General features: G+C 42.1%; 2 protein-coding genes across 10 annotated transcripts in view; one reads left to right on the top strand and one right to left on the bottom strand.

The window, feature by feature from the left end:
* The window catches only part of ANKRD6 (ankyrin repeat domain 6), a 247,184-nt gene that overhangs the window by 177,623 nt on the left and 42,527 nt on the right, over positions 1–27,034 (top strand). For 3 of the 9 annotated variants that reach the window (XM_059941589.1, XM_059941588.1, XM_059941585.1), the window contains 4 exons: positions 18,286–18,399; positions 19,105–19,231; positions 20,402–20,955; positions 22,959–24,895. In XM_059941589.1, the coding sequence (XP_059797572.1) occupies positions 18,286–18,399; positions 19,105–19,231; positions 20,402–20,955; positions 22,959–23,060 (897 nt within the window). In that variant the 3' untranslated portion in view covers positions 23,061–24,895. Of the gene's footprint in view, positions 1–18,285; positions 18,400–19,104; positions 19,232–20,401; positions 21,087–22,958; positions 24,896–27,034 lie in introns of those variants that run through there. The other 6 variants (XR_009506216.1, XR_009506217.1, XM_059941592.1 and 3 more) reach the window with 4 other exon arrangements.
* Positions 22,699–26,349, bottom strand: LYRM2 (LYR motif containing 2). Its single transcript, XM_059941593.1, has 3 exons — positions 26,275–26,349; positions 25,652–25,792; positions 22,699–25,195 (listed from the first exon to the last, which is right to left on the bottom strand). Exons 1-3 carry the CDS (start codon positions 26,317–26,319, stop codon positions 25,115–25,117), a joined length of 267 nt encoding a protein of 88 aa, XP_059797576.1. The 5' UTR covers positions 26,320–26,349; the 3' UTR covers positions 22,699–25,114.

Raw genomic sequence — 27,034 nt, 5'->3', positions numbered from 1 at the left:
CTCTGCCCTGAGCATGTCGGGCTGGCTGTCAGGGAGGAGACCTGTGATTTCTTTTTTTTTTCTAATTTTATTTCTTTATACAGTAGGTTCTTACTAGTTACCTATTTTATACATATTAGTGTATACATGTCAATCCCAATCTCCCAATTCATCCCACCACCACCCCACCCTCCCGCCACTTCCCCCCTTGGTGTCCACACGTTTGTTCTCTACATCTGTGTCTCTATTTCTGCCCTGCAAACTGGTTCATCTGTACCATTTTTCTAGGTTGCACATATATGCGTTAATATACGATATTTGTTTTTCTCTTTCTGATTTACTTCACTCTGTATGACAGTCTCTAGATCCATCCACGTATCTACAAATGACCCAATTTCATTCCTTTTTTTGGCTGAGTACTATTCCATTGTATACATGTACCACATCTTTATCCATTCGTCTGTCGATGGGCATTTAGGTTGCTTCCATGTCCTGGCTGTTATAAATAGTGCTGCAATGAACATTGGGGTGCATGTGTCTTTTTGAATTATGGTTTTCTCAGGGTATATGCCCAGTAGTGGGATTGCTGTGTCATATGTTAATTCTGTTTTTAGTTTTTTTTTAAAATTTATTTATTTATTTATGGCTTTGTTGGGTCTTCGTTTCTGTGCAAGGGCTTTTTCTAGTTGTGGCAAGTGGGGGCCACTCTTCATTGTGGGGCGCGGGCCTCTCACTATCGCGCCCTCTCTTGTTGCGGCGCACAGGCTCCAGACGCGCAGGCTCAGTAATTGTGGCTCATGGGCCTAGTCGCTCCGCGGCATGTGGAATCTTCCCAGACCAGGGCTCGAACCCGTGTCCCCTGCATTGGCAGGCAGATTCTCAACCACTGCGCCACCAGGGAAGCCCCCTATTTTTAGTTTTTTAAGGAACCTCCATACTGTTCTCCATAGTGACTGTATCCATTTACATTCCCACCAACAGTGCAAGAGGGTTCCCTTTTCTCCACACCTTCTCCAGCATTTATTGTTTGTAGATTTTTTGAGGATGGCCGTTCTGACCGGTGTGAGGAGATACCTCATTGTAGTTTTGATTTGCATTTCTCTAATGATTAGTGATGTTGAGCATCCTTTCATGTGTTTGTTGGCAATCTGTATATCTTCTTTGGAGAAATGTCTGTTTAGGTCTTCTGCCCATTTTTGGATCGGGTTGTTTGTTTTTTTGATATTGAGCTGCATGAGCTGCTTGTATATTTTGGAGATTAATCCATTGTCAGTTGTTTCGTTTGCAAATATTTTCTCCCATTCTGAGGGTTGTCTTTTCATCTTGTTTGTAGTTTCCTTTGCTGTGCAAAAGCTGTTAAGTTTTATTAGGTCCCATTTGTTTATTTTTGTTTTTATTTCCATTACTCTAGGAGGTGGGTCAAAAAGGATCTTGCAGTGATTTATGTCATAGAGTGTTCTGCCTATGTTTTCCTCTAAGAGTTTTATAGTATCTGATCTTACATTTAGGTCTTTAATCCATTTTGAGTTTATTTTTGTGTATGGTGTTAGGAAGTGTTCTAATTTCATTCTTTTACGTGTAGCTGTCCAGTTTTCCCAGTACCACTTATTGAAGAGACTGTCTTTTCTCCATTTTATATCCTTGCCTCCCTTGTCATAGATTAGTTGACCACAGGTGCGTGGGTTTATCTCTGGGCTTTCTATCCTGTTCCATTGATCTATATTTCTGTTTTTGTGCCAGTACCATATTGTCTAGATTACTGTATCTTTGTAGTATAGTCTGAAGTCAGAGAGTCTGATTCCTCCAGCTCCATTTTTTTCCCTCGAGAACACTTTGGCTATTCGGGGTGTTTTGTGTCTCCATACAAATTTTAAGATTTTTTGTTCTAGTTCTGTAAAAAATGCCATTGGTAATTTGATAGGGATTGCATGGAATCTGTAGATTGCTTTGGGTAATATAGTCATTTTCACAGTACTGATTCTTCCAATCCAAGAACATGGTATATCTCTCCATCTGTTTGTATCATCTTTAATCCCTTTCATCAGTGTCTTATAGTTTTCTGCATACAGGTCTTTTGTCTCCCTAGATAGGTTTATTCCTAGGTATTTTATTCTTTTTGTTGCAGTGGTAAATGGGAACGCTTCCTTAATTTCTTTTTCAGATTTTTCATCATTAGTGTATAGGAATGCAAGAGATTTCTGTGCATGAATTTTGTATCCTGCAACTTTACCAAATTCATTGATTAGCTCTAGTAGTTTTCTGGTGGCATCTTTAGGATTCTCTATGTATAGTATCATGTCATCTGCAAACAGTGACAGTTTTACTTCTTCTTTTCCAATTTGGATTCCTTTTATTTCTTTTTCTTTTCTGATTGCCATGGCTAGGACTTCCAAAACTATGTTGAATAATAGTGGTGAGAGTGGACATCCTTGTCTCGTTCCTGATCTTAGAGGAAATGCTTTCAGTTTTCCACCATTGAGAATGATGTTTGCTGTGGGTTTGTTGTATATGGCCTGTATTATGTTGAGGTAGGTTCCCTCTATACCCACTTTCTGGAGAGTTTTTTTCATAAATGGGTGTTGAATTTTGTCAGAAGCTTTTTCTGCATCTATTGAGATGATCATATGGTTTTTATTCTTCAGTTTGTTAATATGGTGTATCACGTTGATTGATTTGCGTATAGTGAAGAATCCTTGCATCCCTGGGATAAATCCCACTTGATCTTGGTGTATGATCCTTTTACTGTGTTGTTGGATTCTGTTTGCTAGTATTTTGTTGAGGATTTTTGCATCTGTATTCATGAATGATATTGGTCTGTAATATCTTTGTCTGGTTTTGGTATCAGCATGATGGTGGCCTCATAGAATGAGTTTAGGAGTGTTCCTTCCTCTGCAAATTTTTGGAAGAGTTTGAGAAGGATGGGTGGTGTTAGCTCTTCTCTAAATGTTTGATAGAATTCACCTGTGAAGCCATCTGGTCCTGGACTTTTGTTTGTTGGAAGATTTTTAATCACAGTTTCAAATTCATTACTTGTAATTGGTCTGTTCATATTTTCTATTTCTTCCTGGTTCAGTCTTGGAAGGTTATACCTTTCTAAGAATTTGTCCATATCTTCCAGGTTGTCCATTTTATTGGCATAGAGTTGCTTGTAGTAGTCTCTTAGGATGCTTTGTATTTGTGCGGTGTCTGTTGTAACTGCTCCTTTTTCATTTCTGATTTTATTGATTTGAGTCCTCTCCCTCTTTTTCTTGATGAGTCTGGCTAATGGCTTATCAATTTTGTTTATCTTCTCAAAGAACCAGCTTTTAGTTTTATTGATCTTTGCTATTGTTTTCTTTGTTTCTATTTCATTTATTTCTGATCTGATCTTTATGATTTCTTTCCTTCTGCTAACTTTGGGTTTTGTTTGTTGTTCTTTCTCTAGTTCCTTTAGGTGTAAGGTTAGATTGTTTATTTGAGATTTTTCTTGTTTCTTGAGGTAGGCTTGTATTGCTATAAACTTCCCTCTTAGAACTGCTTTTGCTGCAGCCCATAGGTTTTGGATCATCGTGGTTTCATTGTTGTTTGTCTCTAGGTATTTTTTGATTTCCTCTTTGATTTCTTCAGTGATCCGTTGGTTATTTAGTAACATATTGTTTAGCGTCCATGTATTTGTGTTTTTTATGTTTTTGTCCCTGTAATTGATACTAATCTCACAGCGTTGTGGTCAGATAAGATGCTTGATATGATTTCAATTTTCTTAAATTTACTGAGGCTTGATTTGTGACCCAAGATGCGATCTGTCCTGGAGAATGTTCCGTGCGCACTTGAGAAGAAAGTGTAATCTGCTGTCTTTGGATGGAATGTCCTATAAATATCAGTTGAATCTATCTGGTCTGTTGTGTCATTTAAAGCTTGTGTTTCCTTATTAATTTTCTGTTTGGATGATCTGTCCATTGGTGTAAGTAAAGTGTTAAAGTCCCCCACTATTACTGTGTTTCTGTCGATTTCCTCTTTTATAGCCGTTAGCAGTTGCCTTATGTATTGAGGTGCTCCTATGTTGGGTGCCTATATATTCATAATTGTTATATCTTCTTCTTGGATTGATCCCTTGATCATTATGTAGTGTCCTTCCTTGTCTCTTGTAACATTCTTTATTTTAAAGTCTATTTTATCTGATATGAGTATTGCTACTCCAGCTTTCTTTTGATTTCCATTTGCATGGAATATCTTTTTCCATCCCCTCACTTTCAGTCCGTATGTGTCCCTAGGTGTGAAGTGGGTCTCTTGTAGACAGCATATATATGGGTCTTGTTTTTGTATCCACTCAGCAAGCCTGTGTCTTTTGGTTGGAGCATTTAATCCATTCACGTTTAAGGTAATTATTGATATGTATGTTCCTATGACCATTTTCTTAATTGTTTTGGGTTTGTTTTTGTAAATCCTTTTCTTCTCTTGTGTTTCCCACTTAGAGAAGTTCCTTTAGCATTTGTTGTAGAGCTGGTTTGGTGGTGCTGAATTCTCTTAGCTTTTGCTTGTGTGTAACGCTTTTGATTTCTCCGTTGAATCTGAATGGATCCTTGCTGGGTAGAGTAATCTTGGTTGTAGGTTCTTCCCTTTCATCACTTTGAATATGTCATGCCACTGCCTTCAGGCTTGTAGAGTTTCTGCTGGGAAATCAGCTGTTAACCTTATGGGAGTTCCCTTGTATGTTGTCATTTTTCCCTTGCTGCTTTCAGTAATTTTTCTTTGTCTTTAATTTTTGCCAGTTTGATTACTATGTGTCTCGGCGTGTTTCTCCTTGGGTTTATCCTGTATGGGACTCTCTGCGCTTCCTGGACTTGAGTGGCTATTTCCTTTGCCATGTTAGGGAAGTTTTTGACTATAATGTCTTCAAATGTTTTCTCGGGTCCTTTCTCTCTCTCTCTTCTCCTTCTGGGGCCCCTATAATGTGAATGTTGTTGTGTTTAATGTTGTCCCAGAGGTCTCTTAGGCTGTCTTCATGTCTTTTCATTCTTTTTTCTTTATTCTCTTCTGCAGCAGTGAATTCCACCATTCTGTCTTCCAGGTCACTTATCTGTTCTTCTGCCTCAGTTATTCTGCTGTTTATTCCTTCTAGTGTATTCTTCATTTCATTATTGTATTTTTCATCTCTGTTTGTTCTTTAATTCTTCTAGGTGTTTGTTCTTTAATTCTTCTGTCTTTGTTAAACATTTCTTGCATCTTCTTGATCTTTGCCTCCATTCTTTTTCCGAGGTCCTGGATCATCTTCACTATCATTATTCTGAATTCTTTTTCTGGAAGGTTGCCTATCTCCACTTCATTTAGGTGTTTTTCTGGGGTTTTATCTTGTTCTTTCATCTGATACATAGCCCTCTACCTTTTCATCTTGTCTGTCTTTCTATGAATGTGGTTTTTGTTCCACAGGCTACAGGATTGTAGTTCTTCTTGCTTCTGCCCTCTGCCCTCTGGTGGGTGAGGGTATCTAAGAGGCTTGTGCAAGTTTCCTGATGGGGAGGGACTGGTGGTGGGTAGAGCTGGGTGTTGCTCTGGTGGGCAGAGCTCAGTAAAACTTTAATCTGCTTGTCTGCTGATGGGTGGGGCTGGGTTCCCTCCCTGTTGGTTGTTTGGCCTGAGGCGACCCAACACTGGAGCCTACCTGGGCTATTTGGTGGGGCTAATGGTGGACTCTGGGAGGGCTCATGCCAAGGAGTACTTCCCAGAACTTCTGCTGCCAGTGTCCTTGTCCCCGTGGTGAGCCACAGCCACCCCCCTCCTCTGCAGGAGACCCTCCAACACTGGCAGGTAGGTCTGGTTCAGTCTCCTATGGGGTCACTGCTCCTTCCCCTGGGTCCTGATGCACACAATACTTTGTGTGTGCCCTCCAAGAGTGGAGTCTCTGTTTCCCCCGAGTCTTGTCGAAGTCCTGCAATCAAATCCTGCTAGGTTTCAAAGTCTGATTCTCTAGGAATTCCTCCTCCCTTTGCCGGACCCCCAGGTTGGGAAGCCTGACGTGGGGCTCAGAACCTTCACTCCAGTGGGTGGATTTCTGTGGTATAAGTGTTCTCCAGTTTGTGAGTCACCCACCTAGCAGTTATGGGGTTTGATTGTATTGTGGTTGCACCCCTCCGACTCTCTCATTGTGGCTTCTCCTTTGTCTTTGGATGTGGGATATCTGTTTTGGTGAGTTCCAGTGTCTTCCTGTCGATGATCGTTCAGCAGTTAGTTGTGATTCTGGTGCTCTCGCAAGAGGGAGTGAGAGCACATCCTTCTACTCCGCCATCTTCCAGATGATGTGTGATTCCTTTAAAGGCATTAACTTAACATTTTTTAGGAGCATGTTCAAATTGCTTCTGACTATAAAAATAACATATACTCATTATGGAGCATTTTTTAAAAATATGAAAACTAGGAAGGAAAATAAATCACCTATAAGCCCACTATGATGAGAAAGCACTATTAATGTTTGGGTTTATTTCCTTCCAGTCTTTTTAAGTCTGTGTGCTTTACACCCCTTTCCCACTGTACACTAAAGTAATATAACCGTGTCTGTCTGGTTTTATTTTTCCAACTTTATTTTGAAAGTTGGCATACATACAGAAAAGGTGAAATGATAGCTTAATGAATGCTTGTTCACTCTTCACCTAGGTTCAACCAGTCGATACTGTGTTGCCACGTTTGCTTTGTCTCTCTCACACACTTTTTGTTCTCTTGCTGAACTGTTTGAGATTTAACTGTAGACTGTCCTGACTCCCTCACCTCTAAGTACTCCAGAGCACATCGACTAAGAATGAGGATTTTGTCCTTCCTAACACAGTACCATTTTCACATCTGAGAAAATTAACACTAATCGCATAATATCCATCCATATTCAGATTTTCTCAATTCTCCCAAAATTTTTGTTTTGTTTTGTTTTACTATTTTTTATTTTTGGCTGTGTCTTCACTGCTGCGCACAGGCTTTCTCTAGTTGTGGCGAGCAGGTGCTACTCTTCGTTGCGGTGTGCAGGCTTCTCATCACGGTGGCTTCTCTTGTTGCGGAGCATGGGCTCTAGAGCGCAGGCTCAGTAGTTGTGGTGCACAGGCTTTGTTGCTCCACGGCATGTGGGATCTTCCCAGACCAGGGCTCGAACCCGTGTCCCCTGCATTGGCCGGCAGATTCTTTTTTTTTTTTTTAACATCTTTATTGGAGTGTAATTGCTTTACAGTGGTGTGTTAGTTTCTGCTTTATAACAAAGTGAATCAGTTATACATATGTTCCCATATCTCCTCCCTCTTGCGTCTCCCTCCCACCCTCCCTATCCCACCCCTCTAGGTGGTCACAAAGCACCGAGCTGATCTCCCTGTGCCATGTGGCTGCTTCCCACTAGCTATCTATTTTACATTTGGTAGTGTATATATGTCCATGCCCCTCTCTCACTTCGTCCCAGCTTACCCTTCCCCCTCCCTATGTCCTCAAGTCCATTCTCTACGTCTGCATCTTTATTCCTGTCCTGCCCCTAGGTTCTTCAGAACCACTTTTTTTTTCCTTTTGATTCCATATATATGTGTTAGCATACAGTATTTGTTTTTCTCTTTCTGACTTACTTCACTCTGTATGACAGTCTCTAGGTCCATCCACCTCACTACAAATAACTCAATTTAGTTTCTTTTTATGGCTGAGTAATATTCCATTGTATATATGTGCCACATCTTCTTTATCCATTCATCTGTTGATGGACACTTAGGTTGTTTCCATGTCCTGGCTATTGTAAATAGAGCTGCGGTGAACATTGTGGTATGTGACTCATTTTGAATTATGGTTTTCTCAGGGTATATGCCCAGTAGTGGGATTGCTGGGTCGTATGGTAGTTCTGTTTTTAGTTTTTTAAGGAGCCTCCATACTGTTCTACATAGTGGCTGTATCAATTTGCATTCCCACCAACAGTGCAAGAGGGTTCCCTTTTCTCCACACCCTCTCCAGCATTTATTGTTTGTAGATTTTTTGATGATGGCCATTCTGACCGGTGTGAGATGATATCTCATTGTAGTTTTGATTTGCATTTCTCTAATAATTAATGATGTTGAGCATTCTTTCATGTGTTTGTTGGCAATCTGTATATCTTCTTTGGAGAAATGTCTATTTAGGTCTTCTGCCCGTTTTTGGATCGGGTTGTTTGTTTTTTTGTTACTGAGCTGCATGAGCTACTTGTAAATTTTGGAGATTAATCCTTTGTCAGTTGCTTCATTTGCAAATATTTTCTCCCATTCTGAGGGTTGTCTTTGGTCTTGTTTATGGTTTCCTTTGCTGTGCAAAAGCTTTTAAGCTTCATTAGGTCCTATTTGTTTATTTTTGTTTTTATTTCCATTTCTCTAGGAGGTGGGTCAAAAAGGATCTTGCTGTGATTTATGTCATAGAGTGTTCTGCCTATGTTTTCCTCTAAGAGTTTGATAGTGTCTGGCCTTACACTTAGGTCTTCAATCCATTTTGAGTTTATTTTTGTGTATGGTGTTAGGGAGTGTTCTAATTTCATTCTTTTACATGTAGCTGTCGAGTTTTCCCAGCACCACTTATTGAAGAGGCTGTCTTTTCTCCACTGTATATTCTTGCCTCCTTTATCAAAGATAAGGTGTCCATATGTGCGTGAGTTTATCTCTGGGCTTTCTATCCTGTTCCATTGATCTATATTTCTGTTTTTGTGCCAGTACCATACTGTCTTGATTACTGTAGCTTTGTAGTATAGTCTGAAGTCAGGGAGCCTGATTCCTCCAGCTCCATTTTTCGTTCTCAAGATTGCTTTGGTTATTCGGGGTCTTTTGTGTTTCCATACATATTGTGAAATTTTTTGTTCTAGTTCTGTGAAAAATGCCAGTGGTAGTTTGATAGGGATTCCATTGAATCTGTAGATTGCTTTGGGTAGTATAGTCATTTTCTCAATGTTGATTCTTCCAATCCAAGAACATGGTATATCTCTCCATCTATTTGTATCATCTTTAATTTCTTTCATCAGTGTCTTATAATTTTCTGCATACAGGTGTGTTGTCTCCTTAGGTAGGTTTATTCCTAGATATTTTATTCTTTTTCTTGCAATGGTAAATGGGAGTGTTTTCTTAATTTCACTTTCAGATTTTTCATCATTAGTGTATAGGAATGCAAGAGATTTCTGTGCATTAATTTTGTATCCTGCTACTTTACCAAATTCATTGATTAGCTCTAGTAGTTTTCTGGTAGCATCTTTAGGATTCTGTATGTATAGTATCATGTCATCTGCAAACAGTGACAGTTTTACTTCTTCTTTTCCGATTTGGATTCCTTTTCTTTCTTTTTCTTTTCTGATTGCCATGGCTAGGACTTCCAAAACTATGTTGAATAATAGTGGTGAGAGTGGGCAACCTTGTCTTGTTACTGGTCTTAGTGAAAATGGTTTCAGTTTTTCACCATTGAGGACGATGTTAGCTGTGGGTTTGTCATATATGGACTTTATTATGTTGAGGTAAGTTTCCTCTATGCCTACTTTCTGGAGGGTTTTTATCATAAATGGGTGTTGAATTTTTTTGAAAGCTTTTTCTGCATCTATTGAGATGATCATATGGTTTTTCTCCTTCAGTTTGTTAATATGGTTTATCACATTGATTGATTTGCCTATATTGAAGAATCCTTGCATTCTTGGGATAAACCCCACTTGATCATGGTGTATGATCCTTTTAATGTGCTGTTGGATTCTGTTTGCTAGTATTTTGTTGAGGATTTTTGCATCTATGTTCATCAGTGACATTGGCCTGTAGTTTTCTTTCTTTGTGACATCTTTGTCTGGTTTTGGTATCAGGGTGATGGTGGCCTCGTAGAATGAGTTTGGGAGTGTTCCTCCCTCTGCTATATTTTGGAAGAGTTTGAGAAGGATAGGTGTTAGCTCTTCTCTAAATGTTTGATAGAATTCGCCTGTGAAGCCATCTTGTCCTGGGCTTTTGTTTGTTGGAAGATTTTTGATCACAGTTTCAATTTCAGTGCTTGTGATTGGTCTGTTCCTATTTTCTATTTCTTCCTGGTTCAGTCTCGGCAGGTTGTGCATTTCTAAGAATCTGTCCATTTCTTCCAGGTTGTCCATTCTATTGGCATAGAGTTGCTTGTAGTAATCTCTCATGATCTTTTGTATTTCTGCAGTGTCAGTTATTATTTCTCCTTTTTCATTTCTAATTCTATTGATTTGAGTCTTCTCCCTTTTTTTCTTGATGAGTCTGGCTAATGGTTTATCAATTTTATTTATCTTCTCAAAGAACCAGCTTTTAGTTTCATTCATCTTTGCTATCATTTCCTTCATTTCTTTTTCATTTATTTGTGATCTGATCTTTAAGATTTCTTTCCTTCTGCTAACTATGGGGTTTTTTTGTTCTTCTTTCTCTAATTGCTTTAGGTGCAAGGTTAGGTTGTTTATTTTAGATGTTTCCTGTTTCTTAAGGTAGGATTGTATTGCTATAAACTTCCCTCTTAGAACTGCTTTTGCTGCATCCCATAGGTTTCGGGTCATCGTGTTTTCATTGTCATTTGTTTCTAGGTGTTTTTTGATTTCTTCAGTGACCTCTTGGTTATTAAGTAGTGTATTGTTTAGCCTCCATGTGTTTGTATTTTTTACATATCTTTTCCTGTAATTGATACCTAGTCTTATAGCGTTGTGGTCAGAAAAGATACTTGCTACGATTTCAGTTTTCTAAATTTACCAAGGCTTGATTTGTGACCCAAGGTATGCTCTATCCTGGAGAATGTTCCATGAGCACTTGAGAAAAATGTGTATTCTGTTGTTTTTGGATGGAATGTCCTATAAATATCAATTAAGTCCATCTTGTTTAATGTATCATTTAAAGCTTGTGTTTCCTTATTTATTTTCATTTTTGATGATCTGTCCGTTGGTGAAAGCGGGGTGTTAAAGTTCCCTACTCTTATTGTGTTACTGTCGATTTCCCCTTTTATGGCTGTTATTATTTGCCTTATGTATTGAGGTGCTCCTATGTTGGGTGCATAAATATTTACAATTGTTATATCTTCTTCTTGGATCGATCCCTTGATCATTAGGTAGTGTCATTCTTTGTCTCTTGTAATAGTCTTTATTTTAAAATCTATTTTGTCTGATATGAGAATTGCTACTCCAGCTTTCTTTTGATTTCCATTTGCATGGAATATCTTTTTCCATCCCCTCACTTTTAGTCTGTATGTGTCCCTAGGTCTGAAGTGGGTCTCTTGTAGATAGCATATATACGGGTCTTGTTTTTGTATCCATTCAGCCAGTCTGCGTCTTTTGGTGGGATCATTTAATCCATTTACATTTAAGGTAATTATCAGTATGTATGTTCCTATTCCCATTTTCTTAATTGTTTTGGGTTTGTTATTGTAGGTGTTTTCCTTCTCTTGTGTTTCTTGCCTAGAGAAGTTCCTTTAGCATTTGTTTTAAAGCTGGTTTGGTGGTGCTGAACTCTCTCAGCTTTTGCTTGTCTGTAAAGTTTTTAATTTCTCCATCAAATCTAAATTAGATCCTTGCTGGGTAGAGTAATCTTGGGTGTAGGTTTTTCTCTTTCATCACTTTAAATATGTCCTGCCACTCCCTTCTGGCTTGCAGAGTTTCTGCTGAAAGATCAGCTGTTAACCTTATGGGGATTCCCTTCTATGTTATTTGTTTTTCACTTGATGCTTTTAATATTTTTCTTTGTATTTAATTTTTGATAGTTTGATTAATGTGTGTCTTGGCGTGTTTCTCCTTGGATTTATCCTGTATGGGACTCTCTGCGCTTCCTGGACTTGATTGACTATTTCCTGTCCCATATTAAGGAAGTTTTCAACTAGAATCTCTTCAAATATTTTCTCAGTCCCTTTCTTTTTCTCCTCTTCTTCTGGGACCCCTATAATCCGAATGTTGGTGCGTTTAACGTTGTCCCAGAGGTCTCTGTGACTGTCCTCAATTCTTTGCATTCTTTTTTCTTTATTCTGCTCTGCAGTAGTTATTTCCACTATTTTATCTTCCAGGTCACTTATCCGTTCTTCTGCCTCAGTTATTCTGCTATTGATCCCTTCTAGAGTATTTTTAATTTCATTTATTGTGTTGTTCATCATTGCTTGTTTCCTCTTTAGTTCTTGTAGGTCCTTGTTAAATGTTTCTTGCATTTTCTCTATTCTATTTCCAGGATTTTGGATCATCTTTACTATCATTATTCTGAATTCTTTTTCAGGTAGACTGCCTATTTCCTCTTCATTTGTTAGGTCTGGTGGGGTTTTACCTTGCTCCTTCATCTGCTGTGTGTTTTTCTGTCTTCTCATTTTGCTTATCATACTGTGTTTGGGGTCTCCTTTTCGCAGGCTGCAGGTTCGTAGTTCCCGTTGTTTTTGGTATCTGTCCCCAGTGGCTAAGGTTGGTTCAGTGGGTTGTGTAGGCTTCCTGGTGGAGGAGACTAGTGCCTGTGTTGTGGTGGATGAGGCTGGATCTTGTCTTTCTGGTGGGCAAGTCCACGTCTCGTGGTGTGTTTTGGGGCGTCTGTGGCCTTATTACGATTTTAGGCAGCCTCTCTTCTAATGGATGGGGCTGTGTTCCTGTCTTGCTAGTTGTTTGGCATAGGGTGTCCAGCACTGTAGCTTGCTGGTCATTGAGTGAAGCTGGGTCTTGGTGTTGAGATGGAGATCTCTGGGAGATTTTTGCCGTTTGATATTACGTGGAGCTGGGAGGTCTCTTGTGGACCAGTGTCCTGAAGTTGGCTCTCCCACCTCAGAGGCACAGCCCTGATGCCTGGCTGGAGCACCAAGAGCCTTTCACCCACATGGCTCAGAATAAAAGGGAGAAAAAATAGAAAGAAAGAGGATAAAATATAATAAAGTAGGATAAAATAAAGTTATTAAAATAAAAAATAATTATTATGAAAAAAATTAAAAAAAAAAAAACAGAATCCTAGGACAAATGGTGAAAGCAAAGCTATACAGACAAAATCTCACACAGAAGCATACACATATACACTCACAAAAAGAGGAAAAGGGGAAAAAATAATATATTTTGCTCCCAAAGTCCACCTCCTCAATTCAGGATGATTCGCTGTCTATTCAGGTATTCCACAGATGCAGGTACATCAAGTTGATTGTGGAGATTTAATCCACTGCTCCTGAGGCTGCTGGGAGAGATTTCCCTTTCTCTTCTTTGTTCGCACAGCTCCCGGGGTTCAGCTTTGGATTTGGCCATGCCTCTGCGTGTAGGTCGCCTGAGGGCGTCTGTTCTTTGCTCAGACAGGACGGGGTTAAAGGAGCAGCTGCTTCGGGGGCTCTGGCTCACTCAGGCCGGGGGGAGGGAGGGGTACGGAGTGCGGGGCGAGCCTGCAGCGGCAGAGGCCGGCATGACGTTGCACCAGCCTGAGGCGCGCTGTGCGTTCTTCCGGAGAACTTGTCCCTGGATCACGGGACCCTGGCAGTGGCGGGCTGCACAAGCTCCCGGGAGGGGAGGTGTGGAGAGTGACCTGTGCTCGCACACAGGCTTCTTGGTGGCGGCAGCAGCAGCCTTAGCGTCTCATGCCCATCTCTGGGGTCCGCGCTGATAGCTGCAGTTCGCGCCCGTCTCTGGAGCTCCTTTAAGCGGCGCTCTGAATCCCCTCTCCTCGCGCACCAGGAAACAAAGAGGCAAGAAAAAGTCTCTTGCCTCTTCGGCAGCTCCAGACTTTTTCGCGGACTCCCTCCCGCCTAGCTGTGGTGCACTAGCCCCTTCAGGCTGTGTTCACGCCGCCAACCCCAGTCCTCTCCCTGGGATCCGACCGAAGCCCGAGCCTCAGCTCCCAGCCCCCGCCCGCCCCAGCGGGTGAGCAGACAAGCCTCTCGGGCTGGTGAGTGCTGCTCGGCACCGAGCCTCTGTGCGGGAATCTCTCCGCTTTGCCCTCCGCACCCCTGTGGCTGCGCTCTCCTCCGTGGCTCCGATGCTCCCCACTCCGCCACCCGCAGTCTCCGCCCGCGAAGGGGCTTCCTAGTGTGTGGAAACCTTTCCTCCTTCACGGCTCCCTCCCACTGGTGCGTGTCCCGTCCCTATTCTTTTGTCTCTGTTTTTTCTGTTTTGCCCTACCCAGGTACGTGGGGAGTTTCTTGCCTTTTGGGAGGTCTGAGGTCTTCTGCCAGCGTTCAGTAGGTGTTCTGTGGGAGTTGTTCCACGTGTAGATGTATTGTACCTGTGGGGAGGAAGGTGATCTCCGCGTCTCACTCTTCCGTCATCTTCTCCAGCCTCGGCAGGCAGATTCTTAACCACTGTGCCACCAGGGACGTCTCAAAATGTTTTTTTTAATAGCTGGTTTTTGTTTTTAATCCCAGCCCAGCATCCAGTGAACATTCTGTGCTTTTATGTTATGTGTTAGGTCCCTGTGGTCTCTTTCCATCTAGAGCAGTCCCTGGTTCCTTCTTGCAGTTTCTGTTTTCTTCCATAATATTAACTTTTTAAAGAGTCCAGGCCATTTGTTTTATAGGATGTTTTATATTCTGGATTTGTCTGACAGTTTCTTCATGGTGTTATTTAACTTCTTTCTCTATCCCTGTATTTCTGAAAGTTAGGTCTAGAGCAGTAATCCTCAAAGTGTCATCCCTGAAGCAGCAGCAGCAACATCATTTGGGGACTTGTGGGGAAGAAATGCAAATTCTTGGGCCTCATTCCAAATCTACTGAATTTAACTGTGAATAAAACTCGGGGGGCGGGGTCTAGCCACCTGTTTTAACAGGACCTTCAGGTGATGCTGGTAAAAACCTAAAGTTTGAGACCAATGGTTAAATATTTTCGGCAAGAATACATCATATTTAACTGTGTAAACTTCAAATTACATCACATCAGAAGAGACAAATGTCAGGATGTCTTATTTGGCTAACCTGGTAACCACCATCTCTTTCCATCGTAAAGGTACACTTTCCCTTTGTAATTAATAAGAAATGTGTGACAGATAACAGGTTTTTACATGGGAAAAACTTTTAAGAGCTTATAAAATAACACATGTTCATTGGGAAAAACATTCCACATTCCACCTACAGAACTATTTTCATAGTGACACTCCCCAGAGATCCCTTCCATTACTGTGAATTTTCCTATAGGTTTTTTCTTTTATAGATATAACCTTACTAATTTTCCCTTTTAAACAAAAATGGAACTATACTGTGCTTTTTTTTTTTTTTTTGCAGCTTTCTAATTTAGTAGTACATCTTAGACTTGTAGAGCTACGGTGTGCTTTTTAATGGCAGTGTACTGTTTCTGTGCGAGGAGATATACACATACTTTTTTTTTTTAACATCTTTATTGGAGTATAATTGCTTTACAATGGTGTGTTAGTTTCTGCTTTGTAACAAAGTGAATCAGTTATACATATACATATATCCCCATATCTCCTCCCTCTTGCGTCTCCCTCCCACCCTCCCTATCCCACCCCTCTAGGTGGTCACAAAGCACCGAGCTGATCTCCCTGTGCCATGTGGCTGCTTCCCACTAGCTATCTATTTTACATTTGGTAGTGTATATATGTCCATGCCCCTCTCTCACTTCGTCCCAGCTTACCCTTCCCCCTCCCTATGTCCTCAAGTCCATTCTCTACGTCTGCATCTTTATTCCTGTCCTGCCCCTAGGTTCTTCAGAACCACTTTTTTTTCCCTTTTGATTCCATATATATGTGTTAGCATACAGTATTTGTTTTTCTCTTTCTGACTTACTTCACTCTGTATGACAGTCTCTAGGTCCATCCACCTCACTACAAATAACTCAATTTAGTTTCTTTTTATGGCTGAGTAATATTCCATTGTATATATGTGCCACATCTTCTTTATCCATTCATCTGTTGATGGACACTTAGGTTGTTTCCATGTCCTGGCTATTGTAAATAGAGCTGCGGTGAACATTGTGGTATGTGACTCATTTTGAATTATGGTTTTCTCAGGGTATATGCCCAGTAGTGGGATTGCTGGGTCGTATGGTAGTTCTGTTTTTAGTTTTTTAAGGAGCCTCCATACTGTTCTCCATGGTGGCTGTATCAATTTACATTCCCACCAACAGTGCAAGAGGGTTCCCTTTTCTCCACACCCTCTCCAGCATTTATTGTTTGTAGATTTTTTTAATGATGGCCATTCTGACTGGTGTGAGGTGATACCTCATTGTAGTTTTGATTTGTACTTCTCTAATGATTAGTATACACATACTTTTGCTTCCTGCTTTTTTCACTGAATTTTATATCATGAGCACTTTCCCATGTCCTTGGCTTCATAGTATTCCAGCATATTAATACAACATAATGTATTTAAACATTCCTTTTGTTAGACACTGAAGTTGCTTATAGTTTTTCACTCAAATAAATGCTGTGAACATTTATGTGCATAAACTTATGACTGCTTCTGAGGTTATTTGCTCAGAATTAGGATAATTGGGTCCAAAGTTAAGAGTATGTTTAAGGCTCTTGATAAATTTTGGCAAGCTACTTAATTGAAAGGTTGTACCAATTTATATCCTACCAGCAGTATCTGAGGCTCCAACTTCTGCCATCATTTAATGTTAGCATTTTTTTTTTAAGTTTTTCCCAATTGATTAAGGACATTTGACTGTGTAATTTTTACTTCCTTGTTTACTGGTGAAATTGAACATTTTTAAGGTTTGTTATTTGCATTTCATAGAAAGCCCATTTAAAAAATCTTTGAGCCATAATAGATGAGTTACGACCGTTTTGTAAATAAAACGTCACTTCAGCCAGCTCAAGCCCAGAGAGGAATGCATTAGGTGAGTGCTGGGATGTCTCAATGACCTCTCTTTGGTTCAAAGAAAGTGACAGATTGGGATGTAGAATCTTAGTCCTAATTCCAGATCTCAGGGGAAGGACTCTGGTCCAGCATGAGTCAGGCGCGCATGCCCGGACCAGTCAGCCGTGCCCCAGGAACACATCCGCGTATCCACTTGGGTGCTCTCGGCTGAGCCATTCGTCCGTGCAGGGGGCAGGAGGTGGCGGAGCAGGCCAGTCCTAGAAAACAGGCAAAGAGCAGTTCACAGAAAAACGTGAGGGCTGAAGAGACCAAGCAGGAGGTGCTCACTGCATCTGCAGAACTCCTGCTTCTTTTTTTTTTTTTTAAAGATTTTTTAAAAATTAATTAATTTATTTATTTATTTTATGGCTGTGTTGGGTCTTCGTTTCTGTGCGAGGGCTTTCTCTAGTTGCGGCAAGCGGGGGCCACTCTTCATCGTGGTGCGCGGGCCTCTCACTATCGCGGCCTCTCTTGTTGCGGAGCACAGGCTCCAGACGCGCAGGCTCAGTAATTGTGGCTCACGGGCCTAGTTGCTCCGTGGCATGTGGGATCTTCCCAGACCAGGGCTCGAACCCGTGTCCCCTGCATTGGCAGGCAGACTCTCAACCACTGCGTCACCAGGGAAGTCCTGCTGCTGCTTTTTTATTATGAACATCTGAGTGTGGAGCGTCAGCTGTGTCCCCGACAGGAGAGGAAGCTGCCACTGAGCCGTCCATGGCTGGCTCCCGCTCACAACGGTTCCCTTCTCTGGTTTGGCCCTTGTCAGGCAGTGGGAGTGTGGCCCCACTGGGTGTTAGAGCCCTACAGGAAGTGTCCAGCTAGGGGAGCAGAGAGGGGCACATGATTGGAAGGTGACAGTCATTTACTCCCTGAAACAGTCCCTTTTTTTTTGTTTGTTTGCTTGTTTTGGCCATGCGGCTTGTGGTGCCTGACCAGGGATTGAACCCACACCCTTGGCAGTGAAAGCGAGGAGTCCTAACCATTGGACCGCCAGGGAAGTCCCTTGAAGCAATCCCTTTGAACTCCGTCCACAACCTTCTTCACATGTGCTTTGACTACTTTCAGTGAAGGGCCAAGAGGATTTGTTCACTGGGAAAGCTGGATGAAAGCCCTGACTATTCAGCTTCTTTCATTTCCTCTTGGGCAGCCACTGACATTTAAAAAGGGGAAGGGGGATTAAAAAAACAATTTTTTAAAAGGGGGAGTTGGGGTAGCTCCATACTCCTTGACATAGTAATAGTCTTGGCAATAATGTTCTAAGACCCATACAGGTTCTCTTTTACCTACCAGGACTGTGTTGGCTCACGTTGTATATTTACTATGTATATATAGTCTCTTAAACCCCTCAGGACTTTTAAATGAGAAAAAGAAAGAAGCTTTGGCCTACACAAAAACATGCTCAGGAATTCTGGAAAATCAGAGTTCCATGAAAGCCTCGGGAAAAGACCCGGCTGAGGAGTGGAGGTGTGCTTACCTTCTGTCTGGCCCTTGCTTTGGTACTCCTGAGCCCGCCTCAGGAGTCAGGATGCCAGGTCCCATCCTTAGATCATCTCAGTCACTCGCCCTTTGCCCATTGAATCCTAGATGCGGGTTCTGGACAAGCTGATGGTTGAGCGACTCTCAGCAGAGAGGACGGAGTGCCTGAACCGCCTGCAGCAGCACTCGGACTCAGAGAAGCATGAGGGAGAGAAACGGCAGGTGAAAACCCGGATCTGTCTGTGCTGACCCTGCGATTTGCCACTCTTTTCCCCCCAAGTCAAGGGACTCAGACCCATCATTGAAAACTCCCAGGCCGAGATCCCCTAAAAGCGTTTGCGTCAAAGAGCGTGCCATTTTTATAACCTGAAATGAAGTCAGTAGGAAGGAGCCTGGAGTTTGGTTCCTGTTTGCGGCTGAATGTGCTGGCAGGAGGTGGAGGCCGTGCAGTTTGTAGAACGTGCTGGGAAAGCCGAGCTCCGCCCTGGATCAGTGCTATGTATCGTGCCCCTGCTGGGCCTGCACAAGATTGGGTTCCTGCCCTCAGGCAGTTTGTGGTCCACCCCGGACAGCAGACATGAAATGAGTATACTTGTGAGCGTGTGAGTGAGTTCATGCTCCTAGCAGCCAGACGTGCTTGGTGTGGAAGCCGTGGGAAGCTTTGGCTGTTGGCATCTAAGGTGTCTCTAAGTCACTTAATGAAGATCATAGTTAGCTATCGGCTTGGGCGCTGGGTGAATCCTGGGCTTCAGAGGGCCAACAGAGAAGGCCGTGTGGCCTGTGGGAGGCGGGTAATCCAAAACTTTGGGGCTTGTCCAGAAAAGAGCCTATCACAGTCGTAAAGTCCACATTCTTGAGGTTTTAATTCATAAGCCATGTATCAGAGTCTCCTGATGATTTGTGTACTAACTTGTGGGGTTTTTTTAGATGTCCTTGGTGGATGAATTAAAAACTTGGTGCATGTTAAAGATTCAGAATCTGGAGCTGAAGCTTTCTGGAGATTCTAGGGCCTCCAGGACTAAATCCACACCATCCACTTGCGAGTCCTCCACAGGTAACCGACACCAACATGCAGAGAGAGCCCTTCCATCCAAAGGTGATGAAACCCCCCCGGTCGCGTTCTCTTCTGCATCTGAAGGCAGGCTGTGTGACAGGGCTGCGGGAAACACTGGATTGTAATGTGAACTCTGTAGGGGCAAGGACCATGCTTTGCTCACTACTGTATACACAGTTCCTATACAGTAATAAAGCACTCCTATTTAAGTGTTCAGAAATATCTGAATGAAGGAATAAAAGAATTGTTGATCTGTGATAGCAGTGCAACCTTGATGGTGTCAGAGTGGACCCGAAAGATGAGGATGAGGAAAGGATGTGTCATCTCAGAAGGGCACTCGCCCCTGCCCTTGTGACTCTTTCCCTTTCTCGTCCTTGATCAGCCTTCTACCTTTGGCCAACTCTGTACAGCCTCATTAAACAACAGTTCATATATCAAAGCTGCCCCAGGGGCTGGATAAGAGATGCTTTGAGCCAGAGCATCTTTACATTAGCTACAGTGGCTACACTCAATGATGATCAGTTGAGGACATTCATAGCCTTAGTAATTAGACCTCCACGGGGGGATTCTGATATGTCACGTGTTTCATGTTACCATAGGCCATCTCTGTATTTGTGCTTTTATCTTCTTTGTGCCCATAACAGTGGGAAAAATCCTGGGCAAACTTTTCATGCTAGGACTAGTTACGGAACTTGTCATGGAGCTCTGGGTATGGGTAATAGGACCGCCTCTCCAAGTGGGAGCTTGGATCAAGGAACTAGTAACCGGGGCTATGGTCTGTAAAGGGCCCGGAAGTTACAGAATGGGGGTATTTATTCTGATCAGTAAATGCCCAATTCTGTTTTAGGACAAGTAGTGAGATGTGTCATCCTTAGCAATCAGGAAATGGTACCCAGAGCCCTTTAGTGTAGACTGAGACAGGCTAAAGGAAAGGCCAGTAACGTTTTTGGCTTAGATGCCACCAGTGTGTCTAACGCAACATCCCTGAAAGCCCTGAAAGCCAAGATGATAATCAGGGGAGAAGTGGAGGGGGAAGGGCAGGAGAAGTTGCACACGGTGGGTGATGGTTGAGAAGGCTGGTTTACAGGATTCCCGGGACTCTCAAATGCCAGCCTGTGTGACTGTATGAACACGGATTCGCTCTGACTTTTGTTTTCCTTCCGAAACCAGGTGTGGATCAGTCACTGGTGACCGCAGGTCCAGTAGCAGCCTCTGACAGCCCCCCTCAGGTGGTCAGGCCCAAGGAAAAGGCCCTCAGCTCCACAGCCGCCCACAGACTCCAGCAGGAGCTGTCTTCCTTGGACTGTACAGGCTCCCGACTGAGGAATGTCAAGGTCCAGACAGCCTCGTTACCCTTGAAAGAGGCAGCCAAGTGCGACCCGCAGGCCGGGCCCTGTGTTGACAGAGGCACCCAAACCAAGAAGTGTGGGAAAGGTGGGCAGACGAGGCACCGCGGCCAGCAGCCAGCAGCCAGCACCGCCTGCGGGCGGCCGCCACCAGCAGCAGGTGGCGAGCAGACGGCCCCTCACGCTCGAGACACCTCCCAAGCGCTGGAGCTCACCCAGTATTTCTTTGAGGCTGTTTCCACCCAGATGGAAAAGTGGTATGAAAGGAAGATTGAAGAAGCACGAAGCCAAGCCAGTCAGAAAGCCCAGCAAGACAAGGCCACGCTGGAGGAACACATTAAAAGTTTAGAGGAGGAACTTGCTAAACTAAGGACTAAGGTACAGAAGGAGAACTAGGGCCTGGGAAGTGGGACAAGAAAGGATTCCTGGGACTTCCCTGATGGTCCAGTGGTTGACTCTGTGCTTCCAGTGCAGGGGGCGGGGGTTCGATCCCTGGTCTGGGAACTAGGGTCCCACATGCCGTGGGGAGGGCGGGGCGGGGGGAAGGATTCCTAAGGATTCCTGAGGATTTCCGGTCCTGCAGCTGCAGGAGAGCTATGTCCGAGGTGTCGGTTATTGTACACATAGCAGAACTTGCCTTTTAAAAAAATCACTAATTTCTAAAACGTGCCAGACACATGCTTCCTGTGCCCTGAAGTTATGAAGACTTCAACAATTAGACTGAAACTAGGGGACGCTTGCTTAGTTTCAGGTTTCATTACAGATTTGAAACCTCAGCTCAAGTTCATCTGAAGTTCGAAAGCTCAGATTAAGCGAGCCGTGCTAAGAAACTGAAGGATGTGTAAGCCTAAACCCTAATATTCAGGATTATGAAATAATGTAAATGAAAAGCAAGAAAAAATATTAATCCCTGTGCACTCAAATCAAGCAGTCATTCATATCAACATGCCTGCTGTGCCTGGAGAGTGTCTTTCTGTAAGAGCTGTAACAGACACGCTGAACTCCCTCCCTCAAGTTCATAGTTCCCAAAATGCTGACATCTTAACCAGGGGAAAACTCACCAAACAAATTTTGAGAAGGATTTTCATGATGTCACAAGATCCAGTATATCGTAAAATGTTTTGAAAAGTCAGAGTGTATTTAAATAATGGGTTAATTGGCTAATAGCACTGGGAATGTCAGTGAACTCAAACGAGAAAGGTTCAAATCATTGGATCATGGTTTCTGTATCTTTCAGCCAAAAGAAAGAAATAGTACAATTAATCATAGTGATTTTAAAGTGGATTAATGGAAAAAACATTCACGTAGCAATTACCTGAAATTTCTATAACCTAATTCACAGCCAGTTATCTTAGAGTACCTTTATGAATGTGAGCTTATTGGTCTACATTTTATAAAGAAATAAGGCTGTTTCTTGAAAGTATTTCATTTTGAACTGAGTTCTGTCATTGAAGAACCTCAAAACCTTTCCACTGCTTTGTAGCGACTATGTCAAGGTAAAAAAACGCAATAAATTGACTTGGCTTCCCCAGCTTCAGGGAGCCCTGTGGATGTTACTCTGCTCTATGGAGTATACAAAGTTGCAAAAGTAACGGTATGTTGAAACTTTGGATTTAATTATCTTCCAGTATGTTGAAACTTTGGATTTAATTATCTTCCAAGCTTCTTGTCCCTTGTGGCATTGTATTCATCTCCTCAAAATTCCATATATGCATAGAAACCTCCATTCTATTTCTATAAAGAGGAACCAAGTAACTGTTGTCTGTAATTTTGAATGAACTTTTGCTCATTGAACCAAAGAGAAAATATGACTTCTTGACATGGGAACACCCAGAAAAACAAAAGTATGCATTTAGTCCCTGTGTGTTCTGCCCATCAAGCTCAGTTGTTTTTGGTTTGTTCTTTTAAATACTGACCATCTGTGGATCTAGGCGTTCCTAATAAATGTAGATGTATGTCATCATTACAAAACCTGGACAGGGAATTTATTTGATGTTCTCTCAAGTTTATTTTCAGGTTTGTAAGCTCGTCTTGTCGAATTTAGAACTTCAGTGGCACACGTTAAAGGGGAAAAAAAATGACACAGGGGCAGTCAATATGTTAAATAATAGCCTCAGCCACTTCTCATGCTAGAAAGCTTTTGTATTTAAAACAATTCTAATAATTTAGATAATATAATAGATATTATAATAATAATAAAGGGGTTTAAAGATGGATTTATTGTAGTTAATATACATTAGTTGAACATTCAGACATCTTAAAATTAAACTTTAGGAACAAAACTTCAAATTCAAACAACAGTATAGTTTACAGGGAACACCCAGAACAGTTAATTTGCCTAATCCAAAATACTGATGAAGATGATAAATGTGTTTCACCAGCAGTTCTATTCTGGCCAACATCTTAATGACCATGGTTCCACATGTGAGAAGAAACTGCTAAATAAATCTTCTCTTGGGCTAAACAACGGACTTGGCCTATAATTCAGGAGGTACGCAAAGATGTAAGTGAACAAATAAAATTAAACTGTTCTTTAGAGAGGAAGGGAAAAGCTTGTCCATGAGAATAGTCTTAGCCTCTGGAAGATGAAAATTCAATTTTTCATGTTTTATCCACTTAAAAAAACAAAATCAAAACAAAACCCCACATTAGGTTTTCTTGGGGAGTCTGTGGTATTTGATTCTTGCAAATACAAACCACAAATGCTCTTACATCTTCCACATACAGTGCTGCTAGGAAGAACATCAAAGTCACTGCTTGTCACACTTCATAAAAGGATGGTTTTTAGCTTCAAGATTTTAGATTTACTAGAGATAGCTTGCACTTGAGTATTTGCCAATCATGCCACACAAAAGAGCAAGTCTTTCTAAGGTTCTCTGTTCAGAAACTCTTCACACATGCTTTTCCCTCTGTTCATCAGATGGCTTGACTAACGTACATCTATATAAAAACCTGAAAATTGGCTTATTGCAAGCATTTTAGATTAGCACATCCCCCTGTGGCAGAGTATTCAGAATTATTTTGTCTTGTGGGTTCTGGAGCTGTGGAAGAGCAAGGGTGGCTCGGAATGCAGGTTAGTGACACACCACTGGTTTACACCTCTCCCATGGCACACAGTCCAGCACTAGACACTGTTTATCCTGCAAAAGTTCTTCTACATCTTTCAGATGCTCTGATTCTTGGATTAACTTTTTAGATTTGTTCTGTAGGTGAACTGCCAACCCCAGCCTCTTCCACGAGCTTTCACTTTCACTAAATTAACTGTTAAACACATTTGGTCTCTTTCAAAAGTGTCCTGAAGTCAACTTCTGTCTCCAATGTATTCTGCAAACTCTGTTTTTTCCTGTCACTGGAGGAGAACCTAATGCACTGAGGAGCTTCCTTAATTAATGATTTATTTTACTTTCCATGTGGCTATTAAGGTAACCACATTAGTTTTGACCAGGAGTTGCCTCTTCTTTTTGGTAGGTGCTTCAGTGCATTTATTAAACTTCTCTTTCTTCTTTTTTCTACAAAGTTCTAGATTCCCAGTGGTGATCTTTTTGGAAAGTCCTCTTGAGTATCAGATGCAACACATCTGAAGAACATACCTCAACAACCCTGAGGGTTAATGCAGAAGGACTTTCCAAGGAAGCTCCATGGTGTCTCTTGAGGTCAGTACACCTCCAGCCCTATACCTCACACTGTTTTAAAACAGCTTAATTGACTTACACAATATTATATATCAATTACATTTCAAAAAAAATTGGGGAAAAATGGCTTTATTCAGATATAATTCACATATACCTGTAAAATGTACAGTTCAGTAGATTTTAGTATATTCAGGGTTGTGCATTCATATAAATAGAATCATACAATACATGAGCTTTTGTGACTGGCCACTTTAATGTTTTCAAGGTTCATCCAGGTGTAGCATGTATCAGTACTTCATCCCTTTTTGTTTGCTAAATAATATTTTATTGTATGGGTATACCACGTTTTACTTATCCATTCATCAGCTGATGGGCATTTGGATTGTCTTACTTTTTGGCTATTATGAATAATGCTGTTTAACCTTTTGGGCAACTGACAGTCTTTTTTCCACAGTGGATGCACAATTTTATAGTCCCACGAGCAGTGTTTAAGGGTTCCAGTTTCTCCACATCCTCACCAACATTTGCAATTATCTCCCTTTTTAATTATAGCCCATTCTAGTGGATGTAAATAGTATCTCTTGGTGGTTTTGATTTGCATTTTCCTAATGATTAATGGTGTTGAACATCTTTTTATGTGCTATCTATTGTACTGATCTTTGCTTCTTCCAAAAACTGACATATCCAAGAACATTTTCAAAATAAAAGGTATGTTTTCAGTGCTAAGACAATTGCTCTTATGCCCTTTTCTTGGCTCTCTCTGATATGCCATGCTCCATGTTCTGACATTTTGCTCAAGGGCTCTATGTACAGATAGTTTCACTTGGCTTTGGGCTACCCACTGTTGAGCCTAAGCTCAACTAAACACATGGAGACTTTGCAAACCTTTCAGGATAATGCTGTAGTTAAGATCTGGCTAAAGCAAGTGTTTTTTCTAACTCTTTGAGCTGCATATTGCCTTGAGTAATCATCATCCGGATTGTATCCTGTAGAAGAAAGTGAAATCTGGTCACTGTTTTAACTGGTTAATAAACAAGGTACAGCTCTACCATTTTATTTGTTAAAATTAGGAACTAATGCTGAGAATTGGCACTGATGCACTTTAGGAAAGCCAAAAGTTAACAATTAGGGGTGCACAATGTCTGGCATGCTTTCATACACCCCAAACATACTTCCCAAACCATCATGCTGTAATATTTATTATCTTTTCGTGTGTGTGTGGTTTAACAGACAAGTTGGGTGGTGCTACTATAGAGTGTAGATATAGCAAGCATTGTTAAATTTAAAATATCAGTTAAGTGAAAAATCAGTAACATCAAGAGCAATGATCAAGATATACCATCTCAGTGACATATCCCAAGATATCTATCAGACTTTTTTAAAAAACTCACTAATCAGTACAAAAGGGTCAGGACCTTCCCTCACCATGATCTTGGTCTCACCTCTTCGGTGGCACTTTTGTTTCTTTTGAATTCTTCCCTTGCCCAGTCCTTCAGGTATTTGCGATCAGAATCATTTGGAACTTGCCGAATTGCCTGCAAAATCCTTCTGTAGAGGAGGAGAACTTGTTGCCTTCTCACGAACTGTAGAGGGGAGGAGAAATGGCAATTACAGCTGCACAATCGTCAGCCCGGTAGGCTCTTTTCTCTTTGGTTCTCAATTTTGAAAAGGGGAAAGAAAACCACCTTTTTTCTTTTAAGAAAACGGCAAGAAGTTTGTTTGCGTTGTCTCCTTACTCCTTTGTCAAACTTAAAATCAAGAGTACAAGCAGCAGACCAGTCTTTCCCGCAGTCACGGATCCGGGCTCAAGATCAAGAACCCGGCCCGCCTCTTGCACCAGGACTGGAGGGTAGCCTCGCCCCCTTGCGCTTGCCGTCGGCCCCCCAACCCCCGCGGCGCGAAGCCCCGCCCCCCCCAGCCCGAGCCAATCAGAGTGGGGCGCGCGCAGGGTCGTCGGCCCCAGTAGTCCCCGAGACCGCTCTATAGAATGGGTGCAGTGAGCGGTAGAGAATCGAGCTCAGACCCGGTAAAGCTGCCCTAAGAGGCCGGCGAGGATAGTTGGTACCTGCTTTAGCGTTAGCGTCGCTGGGGGTAAGCGGGAAGCGACCATGACGTCCAGACAGCGCGGTCCGCCAGAGCCCCAGCGCGCAGGAGCGGAAGTGGGGGGCGGGGGTGACGGGGCGGGGCGAGCTCGGTTTCCCGGGAGGCAGCCGGCGGCAGTTGCGCTGGCTCGGGGAGCCCGGCAGTCGGACAGTCGGAACTGAAGCTCAAGGCAGTTTCGCTTTGTCTTAGCCTAAGTTTGCTCATCCGTGAAACAGGATAACAGTTCTTGCTTCACAGGTGGTTGTAAGAATGAGATAGTGGTGAGGCATTTAGCCCAGTTCCTGACACGTGGTTAAGTTTCATTAAACGAAAGGATTTGGGGGGTGAGGGAAGAAAACTATTTTAGTATATTCTTTTTGAGATTTAGTGTGTATAGTGAAAAATACTAAAAATTTAAATGTTAATTTCTCTTAAAGTTTGTGTTCTGCTCGCCTCCTTTTCTCGTTCTTCTCCCTGTTCTTTTCCACTGTGAGCATTTTTCCTGGCGTTGTAGTCTTCATGATCCTTAGTTACAAGGCTTTAAATGGTTGTCCCGTAGCAGTTTTGAGAATTCTGTGTCACTAGTAACGAGGAGCCAAACATCCCGACGCCTTAAGCTTTTTTCCCCTATAATCGTTTTATCCTCCCCTCAACACACTCCTTATGCTCTTAGGTTGTTATTAACTGTAAGGGGTTAGGTGAATCCCTCCTACTTTTAAAAAACGGGATTGTTCTGAATTAAA

Source organism: Balaenoptera ricei, chromosome 12 (assembly GCF_028023285.1).
Source record: "Balaenoptera ricei isolate mBalRic1 chromosome 12, mBalRic1.hap2, whole genome shotgun sequence".
Lineage (NCBI taxonomy): Eukaryota > Metazoa > Chordata > Mammalia > Artiodactyla > Balaenopteridae > Balaenoptera > Balaenoptera ricei.
This window is presented reverse-complemented; position numbering and strand designations above follow the sequence as displayed.